Source organism: Myxocyprinus asiaticus, chromosome 6 (genome assembly GCF_019703515.2).
Source record: "Myxocyprinus asiaticus isolate MX2 ecotype Aquarium Trade chromosome 6, UBuf_Myxa_2, whole genome shotgun sequence".
NCBI lineage: Eukaryota > Metazoa > Chordata > Actinopteri > Cypriniformes > Catostomidae > Myxocyprinus > Myxocyprinus asiaticus.
The window spans coordinates 45,793,723-45,808,528 of NC_059349.1; the positions used below are offsets into that span (position 1 = coordinate 45,793,723).

General features: G+C 37.9%; 1 protein-coding gene across 3 annotated transcripts in view; it reads left to right on the forward strand.

Annotated features, from left to right (window-relative positions):
* Window positions 1–14,806, forward strand: part of LOC127443106 (calmodulin-regulated spectrin-associated protein 2-like) — an 89,140-nt gene that overhangs the window by 12,490 nt on the left and 61,844 nt on the right. For all 3 annotated transcript variants that reach the window (XM_051701620.1, XM_051701622.1, XM_051701621.1), the window contains exon 2: window positions 7,600–7,859. In XM_051701620.1, coding sequence (XP_051557580.1) covers window positions 7,600–7,859 — 260 coding nt within the window. The remainder of the gene's footprint in view (window positions 1–7,599; window positions 7,860–14,806) is intronic.

Below are 14,806 nucleotides of genomic sequence, written 5' to 3' on the forward strand. Positions count from 1 at the left end.
TCACCCTATCACCCTAAGAGTGACATCACACAAAACAGCTATTTGCAACAAAACAACATAAATAATACTACAAAAATGCTAAAACCTCTATGAATTCTTAATAACAACAATGTAAATGCCCACACGTGTTCCCTTTGACCAAGGAAACATAATGAAATCATTCAAGTACAGGGCATTGTGGGTATTCCCAATAGCCTCAATTTTTTACTCAGTAGTTAAAGTTAGTGTAACAAAGTTCGTTGTATGACGGTTAAGGAGGAAGCGGGAGCCGGTTTCACAGTCCACGTGAGTCAACTTTTAATACTTGTTCAATCGCTTTTCAGCTTTATAACAACAGAGGGGCTTTTCAGCACACACACATCAGTATTGGCTTTTCAGCACTCAAACAAAACACTCTCTAGAACACACACAAAGTCTCTGGTCTGTATCTCTCTCTCTCTTTCTGTGGACTGGCCGTCTTTTACCTCCCTCGACTCTCACTGTGAACATAGAAACGGTAATTAGTCACAATTCATCTCAGGTGGATGTCCTTACCGCTTTCTCTCTCCCCAGACTGGCGCTCGACCACATCCTCACCTCCACAGTTATTAACATTTAAAATCTTAAGTCTATGGATTTTTAAGAAAAATAAGTTCAAGGAACTTGGATATTTGAGTTATGACCCCAAAACCTGACATTTCAAGTAATGTTCAGTTGAGACAAATTGATTTTTCCAGTAATGACAACATTTGGGTTTATAGTGCACAGTATATGATACCATTGTTGTCAGATTTTATTGCCAATTTTGGAATTCTGTCTTTATTCAGGTGCTGCCGAGTGACTTGTCTTGCCCTAAAATGACTGTTGTTTGAGTCTTAAAATACTCAAAATAGTTCCACGGAACTAATATTTTTTGGACATAGTACCATTGTAATACCATGGTTTTCTGGATTTGTACCAGGATAATCCCGTTTTTTTCCCGTATGTACAATGGTAGTACCATTGGATTCTTTTAAGTACCTTAAAGTGCCATTAAAATACCATGGTACATGAATATGGTAATCATTTAGTACCATGGTATACTGTATATCAAGGTGCCAAATATTTCCATCTGATACCATATCCCCATCAGTCATTGCTCTTCAAGGCAGAATGAAACTGCTGACCAGCATGAGAAACAAACACAGGAAAATGATCCCCAACATTGCAAGGCATCCTCAGATTTAAAATAGAGTTGGGTGGATGTCTGTTCGTGATAATTTGCTCAGAATTATTATTATTTTTTTTTTTTTGAATGTCTCATGGTGATGTTGTCCATGTTACTGCACATACCACGACAGAGAGCATTTGATTCTGTTACATCACTGAAGCCAGAGGGGCACTGCAGTGTTCTGTTCACATGTGACCCTGTACTGGAGTCAGCACTCTGTAAACTGTTATTAAAGACAATAAAATGGCACAGGTTTATGTTATAAAAGGACAGTACTCAGGAGAAATCCAGAGGGTTGAATGTGAGAAAGAAGGACATCTGACATGGAAAGGTGCTCTCAAAATGATTAAATTATATTCTTCCTTAAAATTATAGTGTCAGAAAGTTTTATCTATGAGTGGGAGACTCAATGAATTAATGTTTTCCTCTGCCACTAGAAATATAAAATTAGAACATTCATTGAACTTTTATGGGCAACAGAGTTGTTGGATAGTGTTTGGTGATGTAGTTTTTTTGGCAAATGTCATTTTAAAGAAGTGTGTAATTTCTGTGCCATTAATGTAAGCAAACGGAATTGCAAAAATAATATTTTTTTTCCAAAAGTTTCCTGAGCGCTTCCCCATCTTCCATTGATGTGACAAACAGATAGTCACACTGCAAAGTCATTTGGGCTCAAGGTTGAGCCACTGTTGGTGTGTCAGGCTGCTCACAATTATTTTTATGCAAATTTTGGGATATCACATCAAAATGCTTGATGGAAACACCAACATGCAAATGTAATCTCCAAATATCCTAGATGCTCACTTGAGGTGGATAAATGTTTTATTCGATAAGAAGACATGCACATAAACTACGCAGTGTTTCCCATTAATTACCTACATATTAATAACCCGCCACAGTCTTATTTGTCCCGCCACAGTTTCATAATGAACCGAAAACATTTGTATACTTCTCATTATAACATAAAATAAATCTCTAACGTTGTGGTTTGTGCCATTACTTTGGCAAAGCACCTCTCACTCCCAGTCAGTCCGCTGGTCTCCACCCCCCACCCCCTGCGCAAATGCACTGGAACTCATTATCTAACGTTAACGTTATTACCAGCAGCTCTGACAAGGTAACTATTTTCAGCATCTGAGGTGCAAGTTCAACACAGTTAACCACTTTTGCTTCATTTCTTTGATGGCTCAAATGTATGCTGTAGTCGGTTTTGACCATTTGTGAACTGCGTTAATCTCCATCTCGTTTATGCTTTGTGGGTGTGACTTTTTTGCCGTGTCATCACCATTCATATCTATACAACCAATGTGTTTATGATTAAATTACTACAAGAGCACAAAGTTCTTCATAGATCTAGCCTCTTCATTTTGCTATCAAAGTGCACCAGATTGATCCATTTAACTTTAAAATGTACAACATTTTCTTCAGGGGGAGCATGCCCCAGGACCCCCCTAGAGGGTCCAAGGTCCACCCACACAAAAATCACAAAATCCTGTGGGAAACACTGCTACGATGGAAATACATTTACAGAATAAATTCCAAGTAAATAATTTTTTTAGGGATATAGATGTTTTGTGGTTGTCCTTCAACAAGCCATGTGAATACATAATATGCTTAGAGAATATCATCAGGATCATTGCAGCATCTGAAATGTTGCTCTGGTTATTCTAAAAATGCCAGACACAAAGCCTGTCATCAAAATGATTGGTTACTTTTACCTCCCAGTACTGTCTGATATGCTTTTGCTCCCAGACATAAGGCATCTGCTGCTGAACACTAGCACACATGAAGTTCTTCAGAGCTTTTTGTCTGCACACTCTAAACTGCAAGTTAAATGGATAGTTCACCCCAAAATGAAAATTCTCTCATCATTTACTCACCCTCATGTCATCCTGGAGATGTATTAATTTTGTTTCTTCAGCAGAACACAAATGAAGATTTCTAGAAGAATTTCTCAGCTCTTTTGGTCCATACAATGTAAGTGAATGGGTGCCAAAATTCTGACACTCCAAAAATACCCTAGGTCAGCATAAAAGTAATCCATATGACTTCAGTGGTAACATCAATGTCTTCAGAAGCAATTTGATAGGTGTGGGTGAGTAACAGATCAATATTTTAGTAAATTTTTACTTCAAATTCTCCTCCCTGCTCAGTCAAACTCCACTTTTACTTTCACTTTAACATTCTTCTTCTTGTGTTTTTGGTGATTCACATTCTTCATGCATACACCCCCTACTGGGCAGGACAGAGAATTTCTAGCAAACATTTACTTAAATATTGATCTGTTTCTCACCCACACCTATCATATCACTTCTGATGAGATGATGAGAGAATTTTCATTTTTGGGTGAATTATTCCTTTAATCATTACATTTAATAAAAGAGCCATAGTGGCTTTAACTTCCATTTTAATTTCTCCTCTGTTTTGCGCCAGTTTCCTCAAAAGTTATGTTTTTCTTCTCATAAACACATGGGATGGAAATACTGCTTTATTTGCTAATTGTTTTTGCAATATTCCGATTTTGCACATAAATTAAATTCGTTACTTGATGAAAATATGACTTGTGTTACACTTTTGTCTGAAATCAACCTACAAATGGCTTACTAAGTTGTCTCTGCAAATTCAACAGGGCTAGATGGGCTCCAGACTGCGACTATAAATGGTCGCAAATGCAACCAAAAATTATTTATTGCAACAATCATTTAAAATCTAGTCGCCATTGGCGACAATTGGGTTGTGCATGTTCACATGCGGTTTCGTCAGATATCATCTTGTGAGTTAACGAATACATCTTTAGAGCGCGCACCACCAGTGTGTCTTGCGCCGCTTTTCACCCATTCTGTTTCTGATGAGCTCACTGCATGCAACAACAAACCCAGCGTGAGAAAGACGTGACCAAATGACTCTTTTGAACTGGGTCTTTTTCATGAATCACCCGAAAAGAACTGAGGCTGTGAACTCAGGAGCTCAGGTTAGCAGTTTGAATCAGATTCACTTTCTCAGCGAATCATCCGTCAGTGTGTTCACAACTGGGAGTGCAGACATTTCAAAATAGAAGTCCCATGTGTATTTCGGGCTTCTTTATAATTAAAAGTCCCGCACCACTTTATATATACATATGAGATCCAGCTTTTGACACTTGGGACAATTGAGGGACTCATACACATCTATTACATAAGGTGCAATCATTCATTGATGCTCAAGAAGACAACACACTACTATATGCATACTATGCTTTATGTAAATATCTGTAATGTAGATTCTGAAGGGCAGTAGTAAATAAAAAAATGGTTTTATCTCTTATATTTGTATAAATTATTAAAGGGGTGTGAACATTGATGAGACAAAAGGAAAATGCAAACTTGCATATCTTCACAACAGTATATACTGTTTATTAAACCTCCGATTAATGGGTTATCAGCTGTCTTCCTTTTCTTCTGCTTTCTGTCTTGTTTCTGAACAACAATCTAAATCAACCAATTATATGATTTGGCGACTAAAAACAGCCATTTGGCTCCTTAATGGTTCAATTAAGGAGCTAATGGCTCCTAAGTAATTTTATTTAGTCTGGAGCCCTGGATAGAAGAAAATATTATTAAATTCAACTTGAATAAGCAGGTTGTTCAAAGATAAGGTAATTTCGGGGCCTGGGTAGCTCAGCGAGTATTGACGCTGACTACCACTCCTGGAGTTGCGGTTGCTAGGGAGGGTAGAGTCACATGGGCTAACCTCCTCGCAGTCGCGATTAGTGGTTCTCGCTCTCAATGGGGCGCGTGATAAGTTGTGCGTGGATCGCGGAGAGTAGCATGAGCCTCCACATGCAGAGTCTCCGCGGTGTCATGCACAACGAGCCACAACTGAGACTTGTCCTCCACCACCCGGATTGAGGTGAGTAACCGCGCTATCACGAGGAGCTACTAAGTAGTGAGAATTGGGCATTCCAAAAGGGGATTAAAAAAAGAAATAAAAAAGGTAATTTCAACAAGTAAACATACACTTAATGGAATGTTTATTATAAGCAGATGCCAAAAATATATTCAAAATCCTCCAGAATAAAAGACATTATCTGCAAAAATGACCTGAATAATTGACCTTAAGATGAACAGTTTATTAAGGAACTATGCTGCTCTACTGTAACATTCAAACACAAAAGTGCAGACTTTAACTTTTGAAAGGCTTTTGTGAGTTTTGGTGGCATGCTGCCTCAGGCTTTTCTCTGTTTGACCCCTCACTTCCTCCCTGTGTTTGTCGTGCCTTTGAGAGCTACTTCCTGCCTCTGTCCTCACTCTAGCTGGGATGAAACATCGGGGGAAAATCCTTTCCCGAACCAGGCAGCTCTTTATGAGCTTGTTCAGGAAAAACATGAGCTTTACAGAAAGTGTGTGTGTGTTTGTTTATTCTTTTGGCTCTGAACTGGCAGAGATGGGTTTCCATTGACACAGCAGCTTTTCATAAAGATTAAGGGAATGTTTTTAAGAGTGTTTTGATACACATAAAAAGTCAGCAATGTAATGTTCGTTGCATGATTTTGATGTTGTTAGGGGTGTTAAATGTGTTGAAGGGATAGTTCACCCAAAATGAAAATTCTGTTTATGTTTTCTCATCCTGATGTGTTCCAAACCTGTATGACTTTCAGACCGGCTCAGTCACCATTCACTTTCATTGCATCTTTTTTCCATACAATGAAAGTGAATAGTGACTGAGGCTGTCAATCCCTAACATCTCATTTTGTGTTCCACGTTTCCCATAAATTTTGTTGCTGGTGTCATAGGCTGCATGTGTAATCAAACTCTACATTATTTTGTTAAACTGATCAGTCACTTGGTAGATGCTAACATAGACAAGTTGCGTGACATGCCTTCATCCTCAGGTGAAATACTTTTCAAGACATGTGTCCAAGATTATCCAGTAGGAACTTTACTGCACCTTTAAGACAGAAATTTCCTGTTGCTGAAAAAGAGCAAACACACACACACACACAAAGACATGCTGAAAGGAAATGACCCGGGAAGAGCAGGAATCTACATCGCCTGTAGTCTGACTCACAGTGAAGCATTATGGGATGCCATTTTCTTGGCCTTCTAGCTTTGTGCCTCAGACATGTGCAGTCACACTTGAGTGTCAGAAACTGCTGGATTGTCAGCCAGCCAGTTGTTAAATATAAACACACAATAACATACTCAGCGTATATTCACAAAACCTCTATCTGTTACGTATATAGACACTCAACAACATAACATACACCTCCAATATCCTTACAACTAAAAACAGATGTTAGAGTGCTGTTTATTTAGCATCAGTCACTCAGTCAGTCCTGTTATTTTCTGTATGTTTGTGTATTGGCTGCAGGGTTTTTGTGTGTATATGTGCTCATGACTCATGAGTGTTTGCATGCCTGTACCTGTACATGATGTCCGGTGCTGTGACTGCAGTGTGTGTCTGTAGTGCTAATCTGAAAAGGTTTACCAAGTCTCCATCTCTCTCTCTTTCTCTCTCTCTCTCTCTCTCTCTCTCTCTCTCTCTCTCTCTCTCTCTCTCTCTCAAGGCTAATTTATACACACTGGGCAAACAGGCTTTTTTATTTTGCCTTAAAATCTTGACAAAATGTACTTACCTTTTTACCTGGTAAGGTGTTCGTTTGGTGATATTTGTTCTGTTTTTTCTCGTTCACATCTCTGAAACTCTTGATGGCTAGTCAAAGAGCGTTGGAGATGAGCTATTCACAGTCAGCCATGATTACTTTTTTCTGTCAACAAAAAGTGTCTTTTTTGGCTTTACCAAAAGGCTGGTCATGTCATCTTATATAAAACAGCTTTTATTAGGCTTTTGATATGACTGGAGTCTTCATTTCATTCAACTACATCATTTAAACACAATTTTTAAAAGTATTAATAATTTATTTGGGGATAAAAGAAAAAGTTGCAAACCTTTTATCAGACACTTTCAGTTGTGGAATAAATGAATTATGAGTATCAAATTTGCCAGTGAATTTGGTATCTACAATGACATCAGTAATTGGAAATGTGTGACTTTGCTTCATGCTTTAATAGGAGTATCGGAAATGTCCAAGACCACTTAATGCCATGCATTTTCTTTGGTTAAATCAACCTACAAATGGTTTACTTACAGTTGACTCTGCATATTTAGCTGGGATATGAGAGAATTTTAACATAAAAAAAATTACACAAATTACCTTTAAATGTTCACTAAAATATAATTTTGTTTCATCATTGATTAAGATTTCGATTAGTTTCAAGATCTAGTTGGTCGGATGCAAAGATCTGAGTCTTCATGTTAGTGTTCAGTGCATGAAGATTTTTGCATCCCATTTAACAATTTAAAGATATTTATAGAGAATTTACTTGCAGTTCTGTCCCAAGACACATCCCTCCCTCTGTTTCTCTCTTTAGACTGTGTACCTGTGGAGTTGGAGGATCCATTTTATCGGGACCAGTATGATCAGGAGCATGTGAAGCCGCCAGTGGTGTCTCTACTGCTGTCTGCAGAGCTGTACTGCCGTGCGGGGAGTTTGATCCTTAGGAGTGACGCGGCTAAACCTCTGCTGGGTCATAACGCTGTCATTCAGGCCCTCGCGCAGAAAGGACTCTACGTCACTGACCAGGAGAGACTTGTTACTGAGAGAGACCTCTGCAAGACCCCCATACAGATGGCAAGTGACTTAAGTTTGGCATTACTTGGCATGGGTGTTCCTGTATCTCAACTGGTAGAGCATGGTGCTAGCCATGCCAAGGCCATGGGTTTAATTTCAGGGAATGCATGCTAATAAAATGCATAGCTTGAATTTTCTGTAAGTCGTTTTGGATGAAAGCGTCTGGCAAATAAAATGTAAATATAATTGAGCCTTGATTGTTCTGTTGTAGAACTGACATACATTCAGAGTTATGATAAAGCTGAAGTTTGTAATTCCTTCACCTATAGTGACAGCACATGGAATTGCAAAAATAATCATTTTCAAACAGATTCCATACAACTTTACCCATCTTCGATTTGTTGTAGAAAAGAAATTCGTCGTTGGAAAGCTCTCAAAGTGTAGAATACAAACAGCCTATTTGTTTTATTAACAGGCAAAAATATTGAGAGTAATAGCTAAGTATATGTGTTGACATACATGTTACTATTAAACAGGTGTTGCTTATGAGCCACATTTTCACTTATAACTTCACGAAAAATAAACAACATAAAATACTTGACATACCATTACTTAGAGGAAGGGATTCACATTAAAACGAGCATACACACAACATAATCGGATGCAAAGATCATTAGATAGTCCACACAAAGCACAATGTGCACACAGCACATAATGTGCTATCTGGCTAAAAACATGATAGCTTTCGTTGATCAGATGACTTCATCTGAAATTATGTTGTACGTTGTCCAGCATCATGGAATGCTAAACCATTCGCATTAGGATTCAGACTGCTGCAACCAGAGAGGGAAGTCATCCAAATATGGGCAGAGAGGTTTGTTCACTATAATTACATATGGCCACCAGGGGATGATGCCAAGAACATGACACAGACTCAATGTTAGCTCAAATGACACAGAATGTAGGGCCCTATGAAATCCGTTTTTTTTTTTTTTTTCCAAATTCCATTTTATTTTTCCCCAAATTCTATGTTTTCCATTTTATTTTGAATTCCATGTTTTAAAGTTTAATTGCTTGTTATCATTTAAAAACTAATCAAATTAATTTATAGAATTTTATTGAAAGGAAAACAGAACAATTACTTTTCAACATATCATTGCATTATTATTTATTAATGAAGAGCTTCTATACTGATCCTCACAGCACAATCCACAACACAACATTTGAGGTTTATTTATTTATTTTGTAAAATACAGTGCTGCACAGTAGAGCATCACAGTATCAATGAAAGCAGAAAATAAAATCTGGCTTGTGAGATACTGCTTAATAATTATTGATATAGTATTATCATTATTATTACTTACATTAAATATTACATTTCACTATACAGAAGTAATGTATTTCTGTCCCATTTTTTCCATTTCAGATACCAAGTTAAAAGGGACTTTTATTTTGACATTTTGGCAGAGAACCAGATGCTTTAGATGACTTTGCCAGACTTCTCCCTTCCGGAAAAGCAGTTCGCTCTATGGATTAATGTGCTTATTAAACCACAAAAGGTTTTGATTTAATTGTATGAATATATACTAAAGTGCTTCGCTTGTCATTTATACACACAGAGTGCACATGATGTTAATGATGGGGTTAGTGTCTAAGCAGCTCACGTTCACTTACCTCACTCAGCCGTATAGCCATGTATAAGACCGTATAGGGTATTTGTTTAATTAAATCTCAGCCTTTTGTGGTTTAATCGTCACACATTTCCATGACATTCAGCGTTCTATAGTTAATTCCGTTTTTACGACTGGATTCCGTTATTCCGTTCATGTATTCCGCAATGCGGAAATCATAGGGTCCTAAGAATGGAACTGAATGAGATCTCGTTACTCATGCCTGCATGCTTTGGAGAGAGAGCATACCTTTAGTGATCATTGTATTTGCATGTGTAATTAGTTCTTATGTACAATTATTATTTTTTATTTGTTTGGAGAGGCTTTTGGACACTTGGAGACATTTTTGGACTGAAAAATATTTGTCGTATCAACACAAAATTTTACTCAGTTGACATGAATTGAGGGTTTAAAGACAGAAAGGTGAATAAGTTTATTAAAGCACTTACATTATCTCTTTAGTTAAAACTCATGTTTTATTTGAACTGTAAAGTTGCTAAAATAAGTGTTTTTATGGTCGGTTTAGGGTGTTATGCCGTCATGGCAATGAAGTTGTTAAATTGTATATAATTTTACACAGAAAAGGTTAGAAAGCAATTCTATCACACTTAAATCATTTTATCATTCTATACTTTTGAAAAAGTGAGTATTTTTTTTACATTTAGGGATAGGCCCTCTTCACTTCTATTGTAAGTGCTTCACTGTAATCTAGATTTATTCTTTTTCTTTTTTTTTCTTTTTTTTTTTTATAAAAGGAGGGACAAGTCGAAAATTAATTATTGTGGTAATTAACATTATGCCACAAATGCTGTCGCTTGAGCTTAATTTGTATTGAACCTGGAATATTCCTCCGTGCTGGGATTACACACATCAGTTTTAATAGTCATGTGTACCCACTAAATCCTTCATAAGGCTGTTGTAATGCCTTCAGAGTGGTGTTTAGGCCTTACATACAGTATGGGAAATATTTTAGTGTGACCGTAATATTCTTCAGGTTATCCTTGCTGTAACTGTCCCAGGTTAAGGCATAACATGACGTCACTGGTAATGGACTGATAATGCTTACTGTGCCATATTTTGTCGTTATGTGCAAGCTGCAGTGTGAATGTCATCTAAGGGTGTAGAGTGTAGGGTGGATGAGGAGAACTGGCCATGCAAAATGAGGTAATGCTGATGTCTGCATTGCAGTACTCTCTCTTTCTCTCTCTCTCTGTGTGTCTCTCTTTCTCTGCAATTACAGTAGGTATCCTGCCAGTTTTTAATTTAGGTTGCTCTTACCTCTGTGAAAGTATGGCATTCGGTCTAGTCTATTTGTTTTCATATAGACACAATACTCACATGCAGACGCAAACAAACACATCCACAGCCTTGCAGTGCTCTCGTAGAGTGAAAGTAATCACATCACAAGACCTCACAGTCACAATATCACACTATTTACAGTAGCTAAGCTTCATAATGAAAACACTTATCTGATTGTTATCAGATATTTCCATGCACCAGCAACAATGTGTGTGTTTATGAATGACAGGGTCGTTCGGCTATGACTTGCACATGTGATATGAGGTTTAGGGGAAGGACGTGACCTTCGTCTAACTGTCTGCGAAACTGCAAAACACATACACATTCACACGCACTGCCATTCACACACACATATACAGTGTACACACTTAACTGTATCCTAAAACACATCCAAATCAATGTATTGCTCTCTTCTTTTTATGAGCGCACTTTTATGCGTGCACATGGGTGGGTGTGGCTGTTGGCATGGCGATTAGAATTGCGGCAGTGTGTGAGGAGTGTATCTCTGTGCCATGCTCTCTGTGTGTGTGTGTGTGTGTGTGTGTGTGTGTGTGTGTGTGTGTGTGTGTGTGAGACTCTGGTCTGTGCTGCTTTGAAAATCTGCATTGATATAATTCTATTTATTCAGCATATTTAAGAGAAGTGAAGACTTCACAGACATGCTCAGCTGCATGCCAGATGCAGCAAAGAATGTAATAGCTAACCTTATTGCTATTAGAAGGTGTGTGTGTGTCTATATGTGTTCTGAACGAAAGTTAGAGGAGGAGCATATTGATTTAATTACAACTCAAGTGTATATAAATGTCCACTTGCCTCACTCATTTGACATTTCTTCCAGCATCCATTATATAGCATTAATTTATTTATAAAATATGAGATTAAGAAGGTCTATTAACTGCATTCAATGCATTTAAAGCATGCAACTTATTTAATAAATCTCAAAATTTAACATGTTAATGTTGACAGCCTTAATTAATTGTACTGCAATATTATTAAGGATGGGTCTTAAAGGGACAATTTACCCAAAAAATAAAATACACATGTAAGATGAGGGTGAGTAAATTATGACAGACTTTGTATCTTTGGGTGAGCTAACCCTTTAAAGGTATAGTTCACCCAAAAATTTAAATTCTCTCATCATTTACTCGCCCTCATGCCATCCCAGATGTGTATGACTTTCTTTTTTCTGGTGAACACATACTAAGATTTTTAGGTCCATTCAATGCAAGTGAATGGTGACCAGAACTTTAAAGATCCAAAAAGCACATAAAGGCAGCATAAAAGTAATCCATACAACTCCAGTGGTTAAATCCATATCTCGAGAAGCAATATGATAGTTGTGAGTGAGAAACAGATCAATATTTAAGTCCTTTTTTACTGTAAATGTCAATTTTGACCAGCCCACCTCTGGGTTCATATACAGGTTCTATATGTTCACCAGAGGTCTTCTTCTTTTGTTTTTTGGTGATTCGCATTCTTTGTGCATATCGCCTCCTACTGAACTGTTGTGCAAATATTAGTTATTTACTATTTTCCTTTCCTTTATCCCTTCCTTTTTTCTTTCTCCTCCCTGCCCAGTAGGTGGCGATATGCACGAAGAATTTGAATAGCAAAAAACAGATGAAGAAGAACTCTCGGTCCTCTCGTGAATGCGCAGAAGAGGGCTTTTCAAAGTTTACATTTAAAGTAAAAAGGACTTAAATATTGATCTGTTTCTCACCCACACCTATCACATTGCTTCTGAAAACAGGGATTTAACCACTGGTGTCTTAAAAATTACTTTTATGCTGCCTTTATGTGCTTTTTGGAGATTCAAAGTTCTGGCCACCATTCACTTGCACTGAATGGACCTACAGAGCTAAGATTTTTCTAAAACTCTTTGTGTTCAGCAGAAGAAAGAAAGTCATGCATATCTGTGATGGCTTTTTATCGTGAGTAAATTATGAGATCATTTTCATATTTGGGTGAACATTTCTTAAAAGTTAACTCAAGAGCAGATGAGAACATACAGTATAGACAATAGGGGAATCAAACAGCTCTTCACATCTTTGCCGGCAGTGCTCCACCCTGAGTCGCTAGATTTACAACATAGAGAACAAACATAGAGGGTCTTTATGTAGAGAGAGAGAAAGAAAAACATGTTTGTTTTGTATAGCAAAGCATGAACCTGGTGAACATGGCACCACATACATCAACACATTGTGTCTTTTCATTGAGGGATACCGGAGCTCTCAGTAGCAGCTCCAGACCTGCCGCTCTAAGCCTTTGATGATGTGAATTTGGCTTCCTGTTGATACACACTGTACAGGGCTGGTTTTTTTAGGGCCCAGGTCATGACCGCTCAAATCAAGAGCCTGATTCAAGGGGGATAAAGATCACTATGATATATGCTTTCTTTTTTTGGATCTTTGCTTTCATTGAACTCATGTTGATTTTTGAAGATGAAGATTTTTTCATGAGTAAATTTGAATGTTCCTACGTTTTTTTGGAAACCAAAATGACAAATGACAGCTGAAAGAAGGTGTAAGGGAATTGTGAAACTTTCATTTATATTTGTATGCATTTGTGTAAATAATGTATAGATGTTTGAATTCAGTGTAGCATCGTGTCATATGAAGCCCTGTATGGTACGACCTTAGAGAGAGTTTTCTCTTTTGAGAGTTTTCTCAAAGCCTGCAGAGACAAACTTGTCAAGGTAGATTAAATCTGACAGGGCTTTACAGTCCCACACACAACAGTCTCTGGAGTTTACTCAGAATGGTACCAAAAACAAAAAGCATCCAATGAGCGGCAGTTCTGCAGATGGAAATACCTTGTTGATGAGAGATGTCAACGGAGAATGGCCAGACTGGTTCGAGCTGACAGAAAGGCTACAGTAACTCAGATAACCCCTCTGTACAATTGTAGTGAGCAGAATACCATCTCAGAATGCACAACATGCCGAACCTTGAGGCGGATGGGCTACAACAGCAGAAGACCAACTCGGGCACTTTATTTGGACCATAGTGTTCCTAATAAAGTGCTCAGTGAGTGTATTTACTGTAGATGTTTTTTCACTCGTATTTCATTTTACAGAATGACTGTCATATTGCAGCAAGTAAGAGGTCAAAAAAGGTGGTGCTAAAGCAAGCATAACTATTACTATTGCTCATACTAAGGGTTAGGAATTTAAACAGACCCCTAACCCTAAATTTTAAAGTTTTGTGCATAACTCGTCCTGCACTTTTTGTGCTATGGCATGAACGATACCTCATGTTGTGCAGCTTTATAAGCAATCATACTTTCATGATCCCTTTTCCTTTTTCTCCACATCATTTTCTGTACTTTCCTCTATAATACAAATGTCAAAAGGCTACTGAAACAATTGTTTGGTTGTTTTTATTATTACACAAGCTCTATGGCCAGTCACAGTTTTGTATGGCAGCACAGATGGAAATGCAGAGCACCTGGGTGGAATCCAGAGAAAGATTTTGAGATACTTGTGTTAAATGCTTGGTAAGCTTCTTGGACTTAAGCGATTGCCCAGACAGATGTGTAGAGGGTAAAACTTAAGATGTCCAAAATGCTCGTCATCTGTGAGTATCCATGAGAAGAGGCTTACATCTGCAAATTAAATTAGATTTTATCAAGACAGCTGCCAGTGTCTTTCTGGCAAATACAAACACATACTGATAGCACATGTGTGTTCCTTCCTTACTTCATTTTTGCAGCCTTTGGATTTATATCTAATCCGAATGTGTTCTAATTTAGGCCATGCCCACATTTTTCATTGCCATTCCAGTGTGCTTGAGAGCTGAAAACGTAGCGATATTAACGTGTTTTCATTTTCAAGTGAAAAGGTATTAGTGTGGACATGGCCTTGCGAAATCTAGCAAGTAGGAAAAGCTGCAGGACGGAGATCTACAAATGAGGGTGGAATCTCCAAAAGAGGGTGGGGTTACTCCATAAGGGGGTGGTGTTACTCCAAAAGGGGGCTGCGCCAACTCCAAAAGAGGGCGTCACTTCCACACACGGTTAGGGTTAGGGAAAGGGTTAGGG